The 20151-nt window shown below is 38.5% G+C and overlaps 1 protein-coding gene across 1 annotated transcript in view; it reads left to right on the top strand.

The window, feature by feature from the left end:
- THSD4 (thrombospondin, type I, domain containing 4) overlaps nucleotides 1–20151 on the top strand; it is a 305910-nt gene that overhangs the window by 30540 nt on the left and 255219 nt on the right. Inside the window, exon 4 of the mRNA XM_010571751.1 lies at nucleotides 6998–7427. Coding sequence (XP_010570053.1) covers nucleotides 6998–7427 — 430 coding nt within the window. The remainder of the gene's footprint in view (nucleotides 1–6997; nucleotides 7428–20151) is intronic.

Genomic DNA, 20151 nt, shown 5'->3' on the forward strand with positions numbered 1-20151 from the left:
TTGAAAAAAGTGTCATGAAGCCTGTAATTCTTTTGCAGTTTTTCCCGCTCATCCCTGGTGAAACTGGTGGTTGAAGGCTGTTACCTTCCCAGAATATTACATTACTCCTTGAGAAACAGAGTGAAAGGTTGTGAATTGAAAATGAGGGAAATTGGCAGTTTCTTTGGGTTCATTCTAAGAAAACATTCCAACAGTAGGATAACAGGTCTTCCATGGTGTCATATATGAGAGGTTTTGCTAATGTGCAACCTTGCAGTTTTTCATTTACAAGAGAAGAAGTATTTTGATACTAGAAGATAAGTTGAATGAAATGCTGCAAAGCTCATGTAAAACACATTCTTTATTCTGTCTGATATCAGAAGAGAAAGAAAACGAGTTATGCTTCAGCTGGAAGTGAGCCAGGGAACCTCTGTTTAGAGAACGGTGGGAGAAATGTAAAGAGAAAGGAAGTGGTGAAAAAAGGGAAAAAAATTAAAAAGGTAAGTTGGAGAGAGGCTTTGTAAAGAGCACTTAAGAGAACAGGTGGAAGCCCAGGAAATCTGTAATCTTACTTGTGTATTTTAAAGACGCTGCATATCCTTGGTTCAAAGAGGGTTTCTATTCCATATAAATAACAAGCCCACCAGCCCTGAAAGTACTTCATTCTCACTGAACCTCAAGAACACTTGAGGTTCAAAGCATTGTTCTTGGCATAAACTCTATGAAGCAGTGATAATGCATTTATTTGCTGACCAAGGCACATGTATGCTTATGGCTAAAATTAGAAAAAGCTACTACAACAAAATTCCTTTTTGTCCTTCAGAATGTGCTGTGAGGAGCCAGTTCTCATTAGTCTCATCTGACTTATCCTCAGCATGAGAAAAATTGTTAATAGTTAGACCAATAAGAATACTAGCTAATAATGATTATTTTAAAATGTTTGCTACAATCCTTACACTAATAGCACAAAACCTGATTTTCATACTTGTCTGGGCAAATGCATTTTTGAATTCAAAAATATATTTAGATTGGCTTAAGTTTAAAGGGGCCCATCATTTTTGTTATCAAAATGCTAAACAGATTTGTCTGAACAATCAGGGAGGGGTGTGTGTGTTTATGAGAATTATGCCCAAAGAAAGAAGATTGCCAGATCTGCATTTAACAGCTGTTATGCCTCTACCTGAGATGAACACAATAGATGAGAGATGTCTACTGGCTATGGTCTGACATGAAACACTTGATGCAGCTACTTGCTTTTCAACATACATTTTTCTGTTAAGCAGTAATTTGCCTTTAGATAATAACTCTGGTTTTGGTGGCATTTTTCCCCCCCTTTGCTTGTCCATCGTACATGCAGTCTTCATCCTAACTGACTGCAATTATTGCTGAATACTTCTTTTCCTCTTCTTATTCCCTCTTTCTCTTTCCTTCAGTCCAGTAAAGAACTGAAAAACTTTTTATTATTAAGTGTTTATTTGATATACTGGACAGTTTAGCCACAGTGCCTAACAGGTGAAGGAACTGGTGAGATTTACTTATCCTTGCCTTTTTGATGCTTCTTCCTTTCTGTTGCTTCCAATTCTTGAAGGGGTATTTAGGACCTTTCTCCATGCAAAGTATTGCAGACAATCACTGATTGATATCTTTTTATCAGAAGCAATTAAATAAAAGGCTTGGCCTACATTAAATAGTTTTATTAATGTGAGTGGATCAGCAGAGGCAGAAGTCTGACTGACATAAAGATATACAGCCAAAAGCCCTCATGTAAATTTAACTGGCCTAGCACATGAGAAACCTGGGAGCATGTTGTTTCTCTACCTGAGCTGATCTGGATGACCTAGGAGGAGGAACTTTTCTCTAAATGAAACAGATGTAGGAAATGAACATAGCTCTCCCCAGTCCTAAGTTGTCTCTGCGCATCTAAGGGCTAGGGACCCTGAGAAGGAAGGACACCTGACAAATGTATTAAATTTCCGAGTATGAACATTAATTTACAGGCAATGGAAAATTAGCATGACTGTTCTGCTAATACAGTCATACTTGGTTTAGCTGAAAAGGGGAGTGGTTTTTAAAAGATTGATGTAGAAGGTAACTTCCTGAAGGGCCCAAGCATGTGCAAAAAGAGTGTTGGATTTACACAAGTAAGAAACACTGAGTAATCCCTCAGAATAAAGTCCCAGGGTGCTTTTTCCTGTCACCTGTTTTTTTAACAGTTGGTGTTTTCTCCTCTCTGGGAGTTGGGTTTCTTTTGAATGTTAACTATTTATTGTATAGTTAAATGAGCAGTAAAGTGTTATTTTAACTGCTTCAGTTCTGAGCGTGATAATGCTGTATCTTAGTGCCAATGGTTGACTTCTCATACCTATTGGAGTTCAACCCTGCAATCATTCTTATGATCAGTGCTCCAACTTATGGTTTTAATACCTAAGTAAATCCATCTATAAACAATATCTGCTCTGCAGGGACTGTATTTATCAGAAGGAACCTAAGCATTATTCATTATTGTTCTTTTCATATAGGCTATGTGAAGAGTTTGTGTTGACACAGTCATATTCTTGGTATGTCAGTTCAGTGCAGCATGTTGCAGGTTTTGGAAATATATTAGAATCCTTTCTAAATACAGCTATTTTAGGAATTGTGCTGGTGGGAGGAATATAGGGCTCCATTCTGCTGCCAGACTCATGTAATTATTTCTGTTAATGCTGGAGAACCATGAACTAACTATGGAACATAGAATCTAACGCCTTGCTGGAAAAGCTTTGTCAAAGTTGTCTAAAACTCAGAGTCTAAAACTCAGATCTTGCTCAAATTGGGTTTTCAGAGTTTGTCTGAGAGCTGTTGACTGTGATTCATACACTCAACTTCTCTCCTGTAGCAGTACATACCCAACATCCTATTCAAATGCTTTTCTTAACCATTGCTACATTAAGAAGGATGACTGTTGGGTTTTTAGCATACCTGGATATGTAAAGTCTAATGCTGCAAAATCTCACTCTAGCTTAGGTCTGGCTAAGTAGGCACAAGGCTTGGGGATGTGCTGTTACTTGCCAATTCTTTTTTCCTCCTTTACCTCTTGTGTTAAATGTGAGTGCATCCCAACTCTGACCCAGGTCATGATAGTGTGCATTTAAAAAAAAAAAAAAAAAAAAAAGGACCAATAAGGAGGAGCTTCCAAGCCATGCTGTGGGGAGGAGTGATTTATGTGGCTTATAATGAATGACAGGTAAGAAAAAGTCCTGCTGGCAACTGGCAACTGAAAACTCCCAACAAGCCATTAAAGCTTGACATACTTCCATCTACCAGCGGATCAAAGCTGGGTTGATTTACCATAAAGCAAACAGCATCAGCAAGGTTAGTTTAATTCTGATTATTAAGTTAATGGTAGATTTTGTCTGGTTTCCCTCCCCCTTTCCTTTCCCTGATTCCTCTTTCCCTGTTGTTTTCTCATTGTGTATGGAGCTACATAACACTCCCTCCCTCATTGCTGCATGACATCATAAATTCTGCCTGATACTCCCCTAGAATTATAAAAGTTAATTACCACCAAGCTATTTTTACAAGTTTCTTTATTACACTGCAACAAACTGCATTCCGAATTTATAAGGATGTTGCCAACTGTGAATGAAAGATGGTTTAAGGCAAAACAGACAGTGTTTGGAATAGTTTCAGTCCAGGCAATATTGGTTTAAATGAATGCATGAACACTGATAAAGATGTTAATAATTAGAGGTTGTGCGTTACACTTTGTTTCCAGAATTTTGTTTGTTGAAAGAAATATGATGTTCCCAGCTACAAAAAGTTAACCTTCCATTTCAGAGGAAGTGTGTTCCCATGAAAATTCCAGGTCATAAGTACTGCAAAACCTGAGCAAATTGAAACTTGTATTCAGTGGTACACAGCAATGTCTTGGGTTTTTCTGGCCCAAACTCTTACGGGGGAAGAGGCAACCATGGGCATGTCATCATAAGGGTGCTGGAAACTTAGGCTACCAGAAATGGTGCCTCATTTCTTCATCAGTAGGGGCACCAGCAACATTTCCAACTTACAGTGTAGAAAAAGAAGCCACGATGAGACAGGAACTAACAGTAAGAATGCTGTTATTGCTTTCACTTCTTAGATGCTGTTGTTGTATGTTTGTTGCAGCTATCAACCATTTTACAAGAAAAAAGTCTGGCTTCCCTCAAAATCAAGTTTTTCTAATTTTTGCAAATAATTTAATGAGATTCTAGCAGCTTTTGGACACTTGATGCCTTCAACCATGAGTCCTTCTTTCAGATACTAGTCATTCTATGTTTAAGACTACTATATGCCCATTTCATAATTTTTTCAGGCCAAAGAGTCCTAGGTTATGTCAGCATTTCTCGCATGTCCTTCAGTTCTTTTCAGTTCTGATTCATGACCCTGAACTGAAGATAAACAGTCAAACATCAGTTTCATTTTTGACCTTTTGCATGACCTCTCCTAGTTTGCCAGGCAGCAGTTCTTCCAGGTGGGTCGGATGATGTTTCTCTCTGGAAAAGTCTAGTCCTTGCTGCTGCAATGAATTTGGCATTCAGAAGGCTGGGACAGAGGCATATTCCTACCAATCTCCTGGTCTGTACATGGCTTATTGCTCAGTTATTAGCAGCTTTCTCCTCCTGTTGATGAAAAATGCAAGTAACCTGACTGTAGATGATAAATTCGAAAGGCTAATTTCGGTAGACTGGCCACCCTCTGTCTATCCCTGCGAACACCACCCCATGCAGTCTGTGCTCCCTGCAAGGAAGCAGTTAACTTTCTCGATGCTAGGAGTTGTTGCCAAGGTTCGTATCTCAGACACTTCAGATTTGGTGCGGTCAGGTTGAGAAGAATCTGTCTGTAAGAATCATTACTGACTGGAGCAAGTAAAAATAAGGAGTTGTATCTGTTTTCCAAGATGAACCAATTTGCTCCAAAATCTAAGATGCTTCATGAGAACTATGATACTGAAGTGTTTTCAGAGTGCAGAATAGGACTAGAAATGTCAAGAAAAATTTTTTTTGCTTGTTTTGCTCTTGCTCAGAAACGAAGAGTTATGTTAAAAATTAAAAATAGCAGCAACAGAGGGGGAATCAATTTATTTGCACATTAAAACAAACCCACACAATACACAACACAAAACTGTGCACGTTTATATCACGTTGGTTTTAGTATCAACTTCTGAAATAATTGCCATTCATAATTTCTCTTTCTTTCCTCTCGTGTCCACTTACAGGAAGCTTTTTTTTCCTCCCTTAATGCCCAAAACCATTATACTGCTTTTCTCTACTGTAACTACCAAAACCCTACCTCCACAATGACCATCACTGTCACAGAGCAGGTTAATGGGTATAAACAGCTCAAGAGTGCTGGTTGCTTATCTGCCAGGGTAAATCAACACTCTTGTTCACACATCCTCGAGCCAGCAAGATTGATTAAAAGCCCCACGTGGCCATAAAGCTAGAATGTTAAGTAAATGACTTCCAAGGTTCCCATGTAACAGGAGTCTTGGGAGAATATAAGACTTGGGAAAAAAACAAACACAAGAAAAAAACAAACCCAAAGAAGAGTCTCTTTGATCTGGTGGCTGCCTGACATCTGTAACACTTCAGTTTCTAGAAAATAAGCATGTCAATTTATAACCTCTGGTTTTCACTGCAGTTCAAGTCTATTTTATATATATTAAAAAATATAAATACATTTTACAGAGAGAAAGAAAATGGCCTTCTTTTAATGGTGTCTCCCTTCCTGAGCTGCAAAGGTTACCCAAAACAGATGTATTCACACATCGCTTTGAATGGGAAGAAATCTTTTTTGCCAGCTTATTCTTCAGACTGCAGCATTAGAAATCAAGGCCTGATGCGATGTTGAGCTGTACAGGATGACAAGAAAAGCAAATGCAAATGAGCCTATTGCTTGCAGATAAAATTCCAGGATTAACCCTCTTGAATGGTATGACCCAAATGTATTACTCATTTTGTCATTTTTTCACTTGTTATTTGGAGCTGAGTTTCTAGACCGAGTCCATTGTGTTGCTGTGAGTGTGCAGAGGACAAAACTACGCTCCCGGGACTACCAGCTGTTTGGGAGTGCTGATACAGGTGTAATACGGCCCAAAATGCAGGGTCTTCAGTAAGTAAGAAGAGATCTGTGCACAAGAGAGCAGACCTGAAACTTCTGTGATTAGTGCTGGGGGCTGCCAAGCTCTTGTGTCATGTTTTAGTAATGTACAGTGAAGGGTGGGCTTTTATCCTGACAACAAATTGAGGGGTCATGACTTTTTAATTAAATGTATTGCTAATCCACACTTTGTCTATTAAAAAAAAAAAAAAAGGTAAATCTGCTGGCCAAAGAAGAGAAAATAAACTGTGTGCCATAAGAATATTTTCCTGCATTTGTCTTTTCCAGAGGTTTTTCAGTAAGATTTTGATGTTCCTTATCCTTTTTCTGTTTCCATTTTTATTTCTTAAGTAGCAAATGTAGCAGAACCACAGGAGGCCTTTTAAATGAATACAGAATATTTAATGATCTTTGCCATACTGAATTCAAATTTTCTTCTGTCATTACTCAAATCCACAGTAGGGATTTCCTGCTGTTATGCATCTCAAGCTCCTCAGAATCATGGTTATGAATTTTAGGAGTATACAGCTTTGATTTTCTGAATTTCCATTTTAAAGGAGAGTCCTAGGGATTAGAAGAACAACAATGACCTTCCCCCAAACTGGTACTTTATACCATACCTAACCATTTGCCTTTGCTAGTTGACACTAAGTGACTTCCCATGTGACTCTCAGCCAAAGAGCGTCCAGGATTTAGTTCAACTAGTAGACTTCTTCAGAGATTCCCAATACACCAAGCAAGACTACAGCTTGTACATATTTTCTGTAAAATAGATTGCAAGTTCTGGTTACCTGTTGCTTTGCAGTGAATAACTTTGACAAATAGGGAGTCATATAAGTATCTAACTGCTCTTTCACTTATGAATTCAGTAACTGTTTTTTCCCTCCTTCTCTGTTTTTAGAAGCAGAAACAGAAATCCCATTGGTCCAGGAAAGTATGGATATGGAAAAGTGCCGTACATTTTACCTTTACAAACTGATACTGGTCAGCAGCCTCAGAAACTTCGGAGGCAGCGACAGTCATCAAGGAACCATGTATTTCATCAGAGTCCAAGTTTCATGAACACTTACAGCCAGGCAGCTAGTCCTTCACTTCAACATGGGAATCTTTATCAAGAAGAAAGTGGGCCTCAGGCTGGACATCAAGTCCTGGGACCCTCAGTTTATCAGTCATCCTCATTTCCTGTATCTCAAAGCCTGTTTCACAGCAGTGACTCAAACCATCATGGGTCTGCATCACACCAGGCAGTCCAGGGTCAGCCCCAGCCTCAAAGGGCTGCAGCAATTGTTTGCATTGGCACCTACAAGCAATATAAACTCTGCAACACAAATGTAAGTCTCGTTTTCCTATATTGAATTTGTTGGACAGCTATTGGTTTTCCCTAGTATGCTAAATGTTCACATAGTCAAGAAGTTAAGTTGAACGTTGTTTTTTATTAATTTAATGAAATTTTTTGTGAACTTACTTTAAAGTGTCTTGGGGAATACTGAAAATAGATGCATAATATTATAGTTACTAATACCATACCTTCAAGGATTTTAAGCAGTCATTAAACCTACCAATACGTACAATTCTAATTTGATAAAGGGAGAAGCTGAGTCACAGACAAGTTTAATATTTTTCCATGTAAGAAATTGAAAAATGGAGTTGGGGTAGACCACATTATGAAGGTTTCCTGCTTCTCAATCCCATAAGATAAGGCTATCCTTTTGGGAGTGCTAGTCATGCTCTAAATAGCATTTAGAGCCAGCACCTAGTAGCCTAGATCACTCCATTATCTTTCCATGGTGCTGTGTGTGTTCTGTGACAGATGCTACTTTTACCAGCATTCAAGCTCTACATGCTTTGATTTTTGACTTCCTAGTTTATTGGAGAGAAAAATCTGTTCTGTGTTAATTTTTAAGTAAAACTTACTCTGCTATTACTTCATTCAAAAATGTTTCGCTGCATGTAGCTCTGTGCTCTGGGGCAGTCTCCCATTGTATCTGGGAGGCTGGTGAGGTTTTGCTGTTTCTCCCCACAAGCAATTTTCATCCTGCTAAAATTTTCAGTTTCTGGCTATGTCATTTTAGTATTTCCTAAAGTACCTCTTCCTAATATTTGCGTCTACTTTGGGCTACTAACCCAACTTAATGCTGCAAACTTGAAGAAGTCCATATTTGGATATTAGAAGCAGGATGTTCAAGAGTGGTCTCAATATGTTGACAAAAGAGGCCATATTTTTCTGGGTTGGGTGCACATCTGATTCTTCTTCCTTCTTAGAAATCCTGTTCTGTTCAGTGGAAGCCTGCATAGTGGAGATGTAGCAACAGATCATATGATCAGGATAACAAAAACATGACCTAAGCAAACCAGATGAGTGCCTTTTTGCCTCTTACTGTAGCAGTTATTACATTTGCTTTATTTATGAATAAAGTTCATTGATTGAGACTGGAGCGGTTGACTGAAGAGACCGAATGTCAAGAAAGTTCTAGTGTATTTGTCTGAAATGGAAAACATGAAAGGGCTAGTTTGAGCCTCTTGAGAATAGTCTCTGGTACAAATTGCTATTTTGAAAAACACTTTCTGTTTTTTGAAGGAAATGAGAAATGAACTTAGTGCATGGGCATTAATTTGGAAAGTTTTCTGTGCTGAATTTGCTCACTGGTGTCCAAGCGATACACAAATGTCCCAGTCTTTATTTCATCCCTTACTGCATCAAGGCAAAAAGTTGGACAGTATTCTGCCTAACTTAAGAAATGTAACAGAATAGTTTCCAAGAAGGATCTCTTTTCAGAGAGCAAGGGGTGAGAGGTGAGGAAGTTAGGAATGAGGTGGAAGAAAGAAGCAATCCCAGGTGGCTGAGGTATGGACAAGGAAGGTTTGTAGGGGAAATTTGTTGAGAATGACAAGTGGGCTGGAGAGAAGGCAGCTGTGAGCTTGTGAATTAGACAGTGGCAAGACATGCAGGTCAGTATGATGAGTGGTCTGGCCATTGGCAAATTTCTTTTGGTAGTAGGGGAACAGGAGTGAAAATATTTTCATGTCAATTTTAGAAACTGTTGCTTAAACAGAAGACTTCAGTAGATGAAGAGGAAAAAATAGGTGAGTGTACTGTTGCTGCATCTTTGCCATTGTTGCATGTATAAGTGCAGTTATAAAGAACTCAATATTTAGATTACCGGAGACTTTTAATAACAAAGAGAAATAGTAGATGATGCAGCTCCTCCTAGGCATGGAACTCTACATGGTCATATTCTTTATTTAGTAACATTTCTGTTACCCTTGGAGAAGCTGTAATTGCCATTCAGGGTTATTTTTCTCCCTAGAATGTGGTAATTAATATAATTATAAAAAAAGAAGTTGCTAAGAACAGTTTTAGTGTAAAGGCCAGGACGAGAGCAAAACAAGGCCGATAGTGTTTCACGTTGTTTGCTTGTTCTTCCTGATTAAATGCTTCTGCACGTGGGCTTTAATTTAATTTATCGGCAGTGACATGTACCAGTAGTCTTGCCAGCATGCAGAGAACAGTATCTTTTTCTTTCTTTTTATTTTTTAATCCTTCCTGGAGCATACAAAAAATGAAAATCTCATTTATGAGAGGAAAGTATTCTGTTAACGGTTATCCTGGTGTTTGGTCACTCCCTCTACAGTTTTTCCCAAGGGCAGTTAATTAATAACAAATTAAATCAATCTGCCTTGGTCCATTAGGTCATTTCCTCATTATTGTTCATTTATTGTTTTTTCATTAATAGCTGAACTCATTTTACATGACTGACAGTTTGATTCATAAAAGTTAAACTTGAGGGTTTTGGTTAGGGAGAACCGCAGAAATGCTTGTATTTGTTCAAGTGTTCCTGCAGGTCGTTAAATCTATTTTCTTATTGTACAAGTGGCTTCCCCTCTTCAGCACCTTGCATGTAGGCTTTGTACATGCTCACCTCAGAATATACAGCTGCTTGTCACCTCCTTCAGCAGGAAACAGGCAGTAAACATCTGTCCTTTACACACAAAGAGTACTGAGAGATCTTACTGAAACCATAAGCTCTTTGCAGTACAGTAAGATTCTTCAAACGTAGGCTGTATTCCTCCAAAATGGAGGAGTGATGAGTAAATCTTCCTTACTTCCCCCTGCATTAAAGAGAATTATATGGTCATGTGGGTGAAGTAGAATTTGAATGCAAACTTGTTTGTGTTGTTTGTCACCAGAACAAAGGAAGCAACTCAAATGGAACATTTGTTTACTGACCACTTTTTGTTACTGATTGTCTGAAGCATTGCCAAGTCACTAGCTCTTTGTCAGTGTCTGCATGTGTGAGAATATATTTGTAAATTAACTTCAGGCTGAGGGTTGCTTGGGCAGTGTACACAAGGAAGCTTTCAGGGATCTGGACATTCAAGCCTACTTGTTTTGCAGCATAAATTTGGTGATACAGAGTGCCCCTTTTTAAAGTCAGTTTCATCTGATTTATTTTATTGTTTGTAAAAATTATGACTTATTGGTAAAGATATTAATTCTAAGTATGTCTCTGTCCTTAATATGTGGAGAACTTATTGCAGCCTTTCAGTACTTAAAGGGAGCTTATAAGAAAGATGGAGAGAGAGGGTTTTTACCAAGGCCTGTAGTGTCAGGACAAGGGGCAACCATTTTAAACTAGAAGAGGGTAGGTTTAGATTGCATATAAAGAAGAAATTCATGATGCGGATGGTGAGGCACTGGAACAGGTTGCCCAGAGAAGTTGTGGATGCCCCCTCCCTGGAAGTGTTCAAGGCCAGGTTGGATGGGGCTTTGAGCAACCTGGTATGGTGGAAAGTGTCCCTGCCCATGGCAGGAGGTTAGACTAAATGATCTTTAAGGTCCCTTCTAACCCAAACCATTCTATGATTCGATGTTGTCCTTGGTGGTGAGTTCAGGCCAGAAGGCCCCGCTTACCCTGACAGCTTGTTACCTCTCCTCTTCTGCAGTTCCCACTTTCCAAATTGAATCAATACAGTTGAGTCTGAAGTCACACAGTAATCATGACCACTTAAATGCTCTGGTTAGAAAGCCTGTAAAATAAAATAGTGACTGTTTCAGTGATTTACTTACAGTGCAGCAAGGAGTATGAAAAAATAGGCAGGGATGAGTTTCCCCTTGAAAAGCAACGCAAAATGGATGTGAAATCTAAACTGTCTTTAGCTATGCATTGAGGTATGTTTTTGACCAAGTTTATACCTTTACTTGTATATGAATTTGCAAAAACCAAGCTATAATGTATAAAAGACTAATTGTTGAGAGCTCAGTGAGATATTTATGGATGAAGTTTTGCTGAGCTTGTCCAGTTTCATTCACAGTTGCTGGCTTGCCCACTGGTTCATATGGATTACTGTCATGTCTCCAGTTAGACTGTGTTGCCTTTCCCGGTATTTTATGTGACTGCTACTTAGCAAGAAGTCACTTGTGTTTTGGAGAAGTATCTAAATAGGATCAGAAAACAATGATTACTTTTACTTTCTCAGCCTGACTTTTCAGCTATATGTACTATTATTCTGGTAGCACAGCTATGGAAAATCCAGCTTTTGGCTCTGAATAGAGTTCTCTACTTGGATCTGTGCTCCTGTGTGCACAGCACTTGAGAATGGCACCTTAGCAGGGAATGCAAAGTATCTGAAAACACAATTTTGGAAATGGGAAGAGGTTTTACAGTTGAAGAGATGAGGTGAGGTAAAAAGCTCAGGGTAAATCCCCAGCTCTGTCATGATGGGATAAATTAATATATTTAATTTCCTAAAGAATATTAGTGATGATGATACTAATTCTGACTGGTGTGGATTAAAGCTTTTTTGGATGCAGAATACTAATTAAATAGAATTGAAATGTTCTTCAGGAATGTGTTGAGTCCATTAAAAACCTATGTGCCTTTCTGTCACCTAAGCACATAGGTAGGCATTGGCAGGCTCCCTTGGCACCTGGGATCTTGGGCCATTTCACCAGCTTGCTGGCATGCTGCCCAAGCATTTTTGTAAGTTTTACACTCTATAGAAAATGAAACATTTCCAACATTTCAAGTTTTAACAATGGTAGAAGTGGAAATGTTTAATTTTTTACAGAACAGAAAATGTAATTCCCTGACAGGTCTTTTCAGAAGTGATATGGGGTGCTGCAAGGATGTGTGTGTTCTTTAATGTAGTTTGGATGCTCAGATACTGAGGTAAAGCCAAAAGACGACCATGTATTTTTAAGAGAATTTTTTTTTTTTTTTTTTTTAACTGAAAAGCCCCTTCTTATTCCCAAAGAGCTACTGTGTGGTTTGTTTATTCTCATTTTGAGATTTGTATAGAGTAGGTGTTTGACATAAGTGGCAAAGTGGGGTTATGATGACATATCTTTTCCTGAGGAAATTTAACCTTGACTTTATGTGAGGAATTTTCCCTGCAAACACTGTGGGATTGTATGTGTGTTTGGTAGTCTGACATTCTGTGGGTGTACAGGAAGCTTATTAAAAGCTTACATTACTTAGGGTTGTACTGTCCTTTCTTCGACTGTTTTGATATTTTCAGGAGAATTTTATAAATATTAATTCAGAATGCATTGTCACTAATACAGGCTTAACTTACCAGGCACTGGCACAGAGATACTGCTCGTAAACTGTCATATGTAGTTTGATCCATTGTCCCTTGTATACGAAAGAATCACATAGAGACATCTTCGATAAAGCTCTTGGACCAGAGTTGTTTCCTCTGCGTCTCTGCACTGTGGCTTTATGACATCCCCTTCAACATCCGAGAACACTGTATTAGAAAATATTTTGCATTATGATGTTCTTATTAGAACTTAAATAGTTATGGGAAACTGTCTGGCTTAAATAATTCGGAAAAATATGGTGGGGTAACTTTAGAAGCTCTCCCAAATAGTTTTATTCCACAAGTGTGCTCTGTACTTCTGGCAGTAAAAGAACACAAAATTAGCTGTTTTAAGCAATTTAATTATTACTAGGTTAATTACTTACTAATCTAGTAAAATGTTCATAGTAAGGCCAAAATCACACAATTCAGAAAATTTTGGTGTCTAGAGGCTTATGGTTTTTAACTGAAGATTCAATTGCTTACTTTGATCAAGAAATCTAAGTTATTTTAAACTAATCGAGCATCTAGGAGTCCAAGAGTCACGTTCTAATGCCCTGTTGTGCCAAGAACTGTAAAAACACAGACCAAAAAGATAGGTTCAGGTAAAAAGTTGGTAATGTATACACAGCTACAGTCATAGCCTATGTTCTCCAGGTCAGGGAGAAGTGACCTGTGGGATCTGTAGTGTTCTTATGATGGCTCTCTTCATCATACAGAAATGATGAGATTTTTGTCTTTCTCCAAAGACAACTTAATAAGACACAAATAAAATACAGTAGAGCCCAGTGTCACATCCCAGTTTCTCAGGACAATGACTCAGGTTTGCTGATTCCCAGGTCAGGATTAAGGTGAAATGACACCAGAGATCATCATCCTTTAACTCACAAAACTCAATTTTTATTTGCTCACAACAAGAATTGGCATGCTCACAACAAATGTTGGCATGAAACTGTGTCAGTAAACTGTGTAACATGTGCTAACCATACATCACCAAACATATACTACAGGCCTTGCTTATTTGGGAATCAGTTCAGGGAAGACAATAAGGGGAGCCCTCCCTTTGAGTCAGGAGGTTCAGAGTGGACGCCCTTGCTTTCTAGACTCCTTCTCAGTGAGGAGCCTAGGGGTGGCTGGATCCACTCCTAGTCCCAGACTTGGTCAACAACAACGGTTTATGTCTAAAGGGATGAGGTGTAGGGATTATGGAAAAGGGAAAGAGAGAGAGAGAAGAGAAATATTTCACCAGTCCTGGGTTCAGTCAGCCGAGGGGTCCAGTTCCGGTGGGCTTGCGCACCCGGGGTTTCGGTTTGTGTCCTTTTATCATCCTTGCCCCTCCTTCAGGTGGGCACTCAAACTAATTAGGCTAATTAGGTAGCCTTTGGGCCGTGGGCTTGGGGGTCATTTGGGGAGTAGCTTCCCCTTCCCTGCAGACGTGATCTTTCGCCATACGTGGTGAGCTGCCCTGCTCGGCACACCAGAACAGGACACGAGGACAGGGAGCTGCGCACCCTCCAGCATGCCCTCTCCTCCTGTTGCTGATGGGCTTCTTTTCACCTGGGCTTCCTTGCTAGTCAGAGTTCCTTGTTAAGCAGAGTTAGTCATTAAGCAGAACTTGCCCCACCACAATGTTTGAGACATTAACTCCTTCAGTCTCTTGCACCTAGGGTAGAGTAAACACCTTCCGGCAATAAAACAGAAATACTCCACTGGAAAATGAAGGTTGAGAGTACGTATCAGTGATAAAAATCTGTAAAACGTACAAGGGAATTATCAGAAAGGCACAGTAAGAAACTGAGATGTTCAGTTCACACTAGAGTAATTATATTTTTTTAAGGCAAGAAACGCCAACCTGGCCATAATTAGTCAATGAAACCATCTTAACTCCATGTTGTGTCGTGCAGAACAGATTTTTTATGATTGAGGCATTTTGTGTCATGCTTCTAGTTTGAGTTCTGATCTTTAATGAATGGCACCAACCCCTTTCACCCATGTTTTCCACTCAAATGTTATGAAAGAAATGGGTTTCACACCATAAATTTGGAAAATCTGTAGTGAGTGCCCATGCTGACTGCAATTATGTTTACTCCATAGACAATAGTACTGCTTTTGAAGCAGTGGCCATACATAACTTCACATTAAATATGAAGTAGCTCAAACCATTATAAATACAGCTCAGGACAATGTACCATGGTTACAGTTCTCTCCATGTAAAAATCCCTCCTCTTGTAAAAATGTCCAGATAATCCTTGTGATGTTCAACCTAAGTTTTCAACTTCTTTCTTATATTTCATGCTATTGCTCCTAAATCTCTTGTCTGTGCTTGGTGTTTATACGTGGTAAACAGTTTCCATATTTTAGCATAAGAGTTAGTCAATTCATGTACATTTAGTGCCATTAATATGTTTGGGGTTTAGCTTGAGCATCCTGGGAGCTGAATTTTCCAGAGGCTCTATCAACTTCCCAATATATATTTTCTTGATTTTTAATGTACGGAAGTACTTCAAAAGGTATGGTTAACGGTAGTACTTCAGTATTTTAGGATACTGCAGGAAGCATTGAGCTGCATTTTTCTTCTGTGAGGATTATATTGAAGTTCTGAGCCTGTTAAATGGGTTGCATGGTGAAGCTGAAGAAGTCTACGTATTGGTTGAAGTTGAGTGAATTTGTGTCCAAGAATAGCTGAAGATTCAGACCCTCATTTATGTATAGTAATAACAATGTTAATAATTCATTTAAGTGCCTCAAAATCAAAACCAAAATGCCTATCAGTTGGCTAAAACATTTGTTTCTAACTTCCTGGTGAACCATGAATGGTAGGTTTCATGTAGCAGTCGGAATTGTCTGAGAAGTTACCTTTCTAATTCTTAGAGTAAATGGAATGCATGTGTCACGGGGGAGAGGAAGGGGGGAAAAGATCCACAGTTATCCGATCACTTCATCAGTTTTGAATAGCAGCATTACCACTTAAAATACTGTGGAGTGATTCACGAACTTCATTTGGATGCTTGTTGAAATGAAATGATTATTTTTTTGTTCCACAATAAAATGTGAGTGCAGGGTGATTTAGATGCATTGCCTGGTTATTGTTCAGACATAACCTCTGTGCCAAGTTTTAAAGAGGAAATTAATCAATGAAAATTGTGACTTCAGAGTTGCAACCAGACAGTTACATTCCTGACATATTTGTAGATTTGTTTAATAAGGTACTGTAAATTTGAGTGGTTATCATTTATGAATATAGACAAGTGTTGTGGGAGATATTTTAAGGCATTCCAGCTTGTCTTTGTTTCTTTTTGTCAATTCATATTGACAAGTCTTTGTCTGAAATTCTGGTGCGTAATTATTCAACACTCTGTAACTTGAACGAGAAATTTGCTTTTTATTCATATGTTAGTTTAATTGCATCCAGGTTTTTGAAGCAGAGGAAGATGCAGATGTCTAGAAACTTTGATCAGGGGAAATCCCTTGAATTAATTTACAAATAATTTTTTTTAATGTTGTTTTTATGAACATCTGTTAACTATTCCCATTAATTACAGGTCTAGAAAGCACCTACTGTCAGATGTCAGCATCTGCCGTGGTACATGAAAGGAGTAGTTTTTTCCTGGTATTTTTAGGAGATTAGTTCAGTACTGCTGATAACAATGAACAAGTTTAAGGGGCATTTTCAAGCCAAATAGCAGGAAAAGAACATAAATTACATTAATACAGGAACTTGCAGTGAAAGTACCCACCAGTACAATCCCAATCCTCTCTTGTACTGACTGAGGTGAGTGGAGGAAGAAGGAAGTGCAGAGGAAGCTGCCGAAGTTAAGCTAAGGGTGCTGAAGGAGAAGTGGTCTGTTAGCAATGCTTTTGATAGAGTTTTCAGTTTTGTGTTTGTTTTTTTTTAATTTTAGATTTTTAAGCACGGCTCAAAAACAGTGCATAGCCAAAACTCATGTAGAAGGTGAGGAAACATAAATGTAGGATTACCTCTAGCAAGCATGTGTTTCTTTGCCTAAGTACAGAGTAGTTGTGTTGAATGCCGGTAGTCCAAACCCTCTTCCCCAGAAGTGGTGAAAATGGAAGTTAGCACTACATGCCCTGTGGTGCCCAGAACAGTTAAATAAGAGTTTTGCATGTGATACGTTAAGAGCTAAGTGCGTACAGAACAATGCAAAACCCAGAAATAATTAAAGCAGTCGTGATACTAAAAAAAAATAAAAATAATCAGGTTGTGGTGCTCTGTCTCATATTTCCTAGTACTTCATCAAGTGTGCTGTGTGTTTGTCCAGAAGTAACACCTTTGCAGGCAGCATATTGCACACGTAAGAGACATGCAAATGTAATTAATAAAACAGAGTTTCTTTCTAGTGATAGGTTGGTAAGGCTGTTTATCTTCAAACTCTTGACTTATATTTGTGGAAAAGCCAATCTTGTATTTTTTATATCTGTCACCGCAGTGGTAGAGAGGCAATGGGTGATCTGTCTGTAGGGGGAAGAAGCCAGGGAAACATCCCCCGCCTCTTTCTGCAAATGGTCTTTGGTTTTTGGCTTCAACATTCAGTAACTTTCTAGCTAAGCAATGTACTGTTTTCTTTTTCTGTATTTCTGTTTGCATTATCATTTGTTAAAGATAGCAAGCACACTATCTTGATGGCTGTTTTAAGACCTCAGTTTGGGCCACTTTTTGGTGACAGTTTTTTGTGATGATGTGTAATTTGACTTTGAGCAGCTAACTGCCATTAAAAGGACTCTCTTAATGTGACAAAGTCAAACCTGTGAAGGATTAAAGCTTTCAGAACTAGAGTTTTGTCAACAATCCTATGGTAACTCTTGTGTGTTGTGAAAATGATTTAATTACCTGATAACGTATTATTTTACCCCAGGGTCCCCACATAGATCAACAGCTTAGGTATTAGTGATACACTACTCAGTGTTATTCTCTTTATTATTCAGCCTTTGGCTTCCTGCCTTAAAAATGCTGCTTGCAGAAGATGAGAAAAGATGGCTTCTCCAAGGACTACTCATTGATACTATTACTGCAGTGTTTGATTTAACATTCACAAAGCAGCTGTGTGATAGCAAGATCTAATCTCTATTGTAAGAAAGGGAGCTGAGATATGGAAGAATGAGGTTTAAAAGAAGTGTTCAATAATGCCCCATGTTGAGTAATTGGGATTGGATTTTTTTGTGTGTGTGTGTGTGTATGTGTTCAGTATCATATTTATTACTTGACACTAGTCAAAGCAAAATTTGCATTGGCCAAAACTGTAATTCTGATTTGGCAGCTCATCTGCAAATCAGATCAAGAGGTTTTCAGGCAGACGCCCAAAATGGAAAGTACATAGTTCACAAACTGAGAAAGGATTGGATTAATTGCACCACAGGTGACATTTCCCCCCCAAAAAACTGGTAGAGTAGCAAGTTCCAGAAACTGCAGACCATCTTTCATGTTCCTTATTCTGTGTTTCCATTGTAAACCTACTAGCTTCTACAGTGAATGAGATAGAGATTATATAAATAACTCTTCTAACTAAACATCCCCAGTTCATCCCCAGAGTATGTCCATTCTGCACACTGAATGAGTCATAGATCATGTGGAAAAAATGGTATGTAATCATATAGTTGAGAATGGACCTCACAGGCAAAACAAGCCAAATTATATAGTAATTGCATGGACAATCTCTTCTAAGTTGAAGTTAAATATTCTTTTAATGCCCTGTGACTTGCTGTATGTAACTTTATAGTTTTAAAACAAAAACAAAAAAGCCTTCAAAATCAGAATGCCATCATGTGGTACATCACTATTCACAGGACTCATCAGACCACTGCAGTTGAGCCAGTGGTAGAAGGAATTTACCCTCTACTAGTACTACAGGGCAATGAAAATGCTTTGCCATGGTATTCATAGGTTTTTCTCACCACAGGTGTTTTCTGCCATTCCTCCAAATACAGCCTATCTCTGCTCCTTCCCTTTAGCAGAAGCTGTCCCACCGTATTTTCTTGCTCAGTCACACTTCCCACTTTCTTAGTACCTTGTCTAGTATTTTCCATCCCTTCCCCCCATCTCTCCTGCCTCCCTCTGATCTCTCCTTCTTCTGCTTAGGTTCCCCAGCTTCCCTGCAGTTTCATCCAGTTTCACTTTCTTCCCACTACCTTCTTCAGCCGACTTGCTCATCCAGTCTAATCTCTTGAATCCCAGTCCCAAGATTTATCCAAGTTTTTCCAAAGTATTCCATGCTTTTTAGGTACAGGCATTTGTATTAGGCTGCTTCCTTGCTTTGTCCATGCTGTCTGCAACAGGCTCAAGGGGTTATTAAGAGCAGAAGAGAGAGAGATGTCTTGTTTTCATTTCCAGTGCCTGCCCTTGATACCCACCTCAGGACCATGTACCAATAATTGCTGGAAAACCTCTCAGCCTCTTTTAGCCTCAGATGTGGAACATACTTCTTGTACACAGATTGTTCCAGTAGTTTAGCAGCAAAACTTTTAACAAGTTTTGACTGAGTGTGTACAAAGTATGATTATCAGCATTTTTTTCAAAATCTTGTGGCCTGGCTATATTTGGGTAGATTTCCATATAAAAGGCAGAGGATGCATTCTTGGAAAAAAAAAAACCAGCTTCCTGGCTGACTTCATTTCACTCATTAAAATAAAATAGGCACTTATATTTTGGAAAAAAAAAAAAAATCAGAATATTTGAAGCATGGGAAAAAAATGAAACATTTCTCCCCTCTTGTTTTCGTTCAGACTCATTCTTGGATTAAATACTGTAGTCAAAAAAATGAGACTAAGACAGATACCAGGAGTGGAAAGTTTTAGTCTGAACGATTAAAGTTGGACGAACTCATAAGTAAATGGACAGTGCTACCAGCTGTAGCTTATACCAAAGCATGATAAAATATGGTAAATGTATCTGCTGGTTAGTTTAAGGTCCTTTTTTTTAATTTTAAGTAGTATTGCCTAGGTAGAAAGAATATATTGCAGAAACAGTGTAAGAGTGCATTGTATCAGAAACTAATTTTTGATGGAAACAAAAGAACTCTAAAATACGAATAATGCTGTAATTTCTGTTACACGTGGCTCCTGCAAACTCATAGTCATTTTAAAACTATGTTTATGGTGCTCTACAACTGTCCACCTTTTGTGGAAAACAAATTGTTCCACATTGTAGGTCTTTTTTTTTAACAAAAAAAGAATAAAATGCATTTTCTCAACAGACTTACCAGAATTCACCCTAGATGTAGTAACATCTGTACATTTGTGCCTGTACATTTCTGCCTCATGTAATACTGCATAAACATTTCTGTTGCCTGAGAATAGAGAACCTTCTCTAAGAATATTGTCATTATTGCTGTAATAATTTTTAATTAAAAAGTGGAATATCATGGTAATACAAATCAGAAACTTCCCTAAACTTTCAGTCCTGCTGGAACCATTCAGGTAGTCCTTCCTCCCACACAAAGGCCATTTATTTAAATGGAA

This window comes from Haliaeetus leucocephalus, unplaced genomic scaffold (assembly GCF_000737465.1).
Source record: "Haliaeetus leucocephalus isolate CR32 unplaced genomic scaffold, Haliaeetus_leucocephalus-4.0 Scaffold339, whole genome shotgun sequence".
Lineage (NCBI taxonomy): Eukaryota > Metazoa > Chordata > Aves > Accipitriformes > Accipitridae > Haliaeetus > Haliaeetus leucocephalus.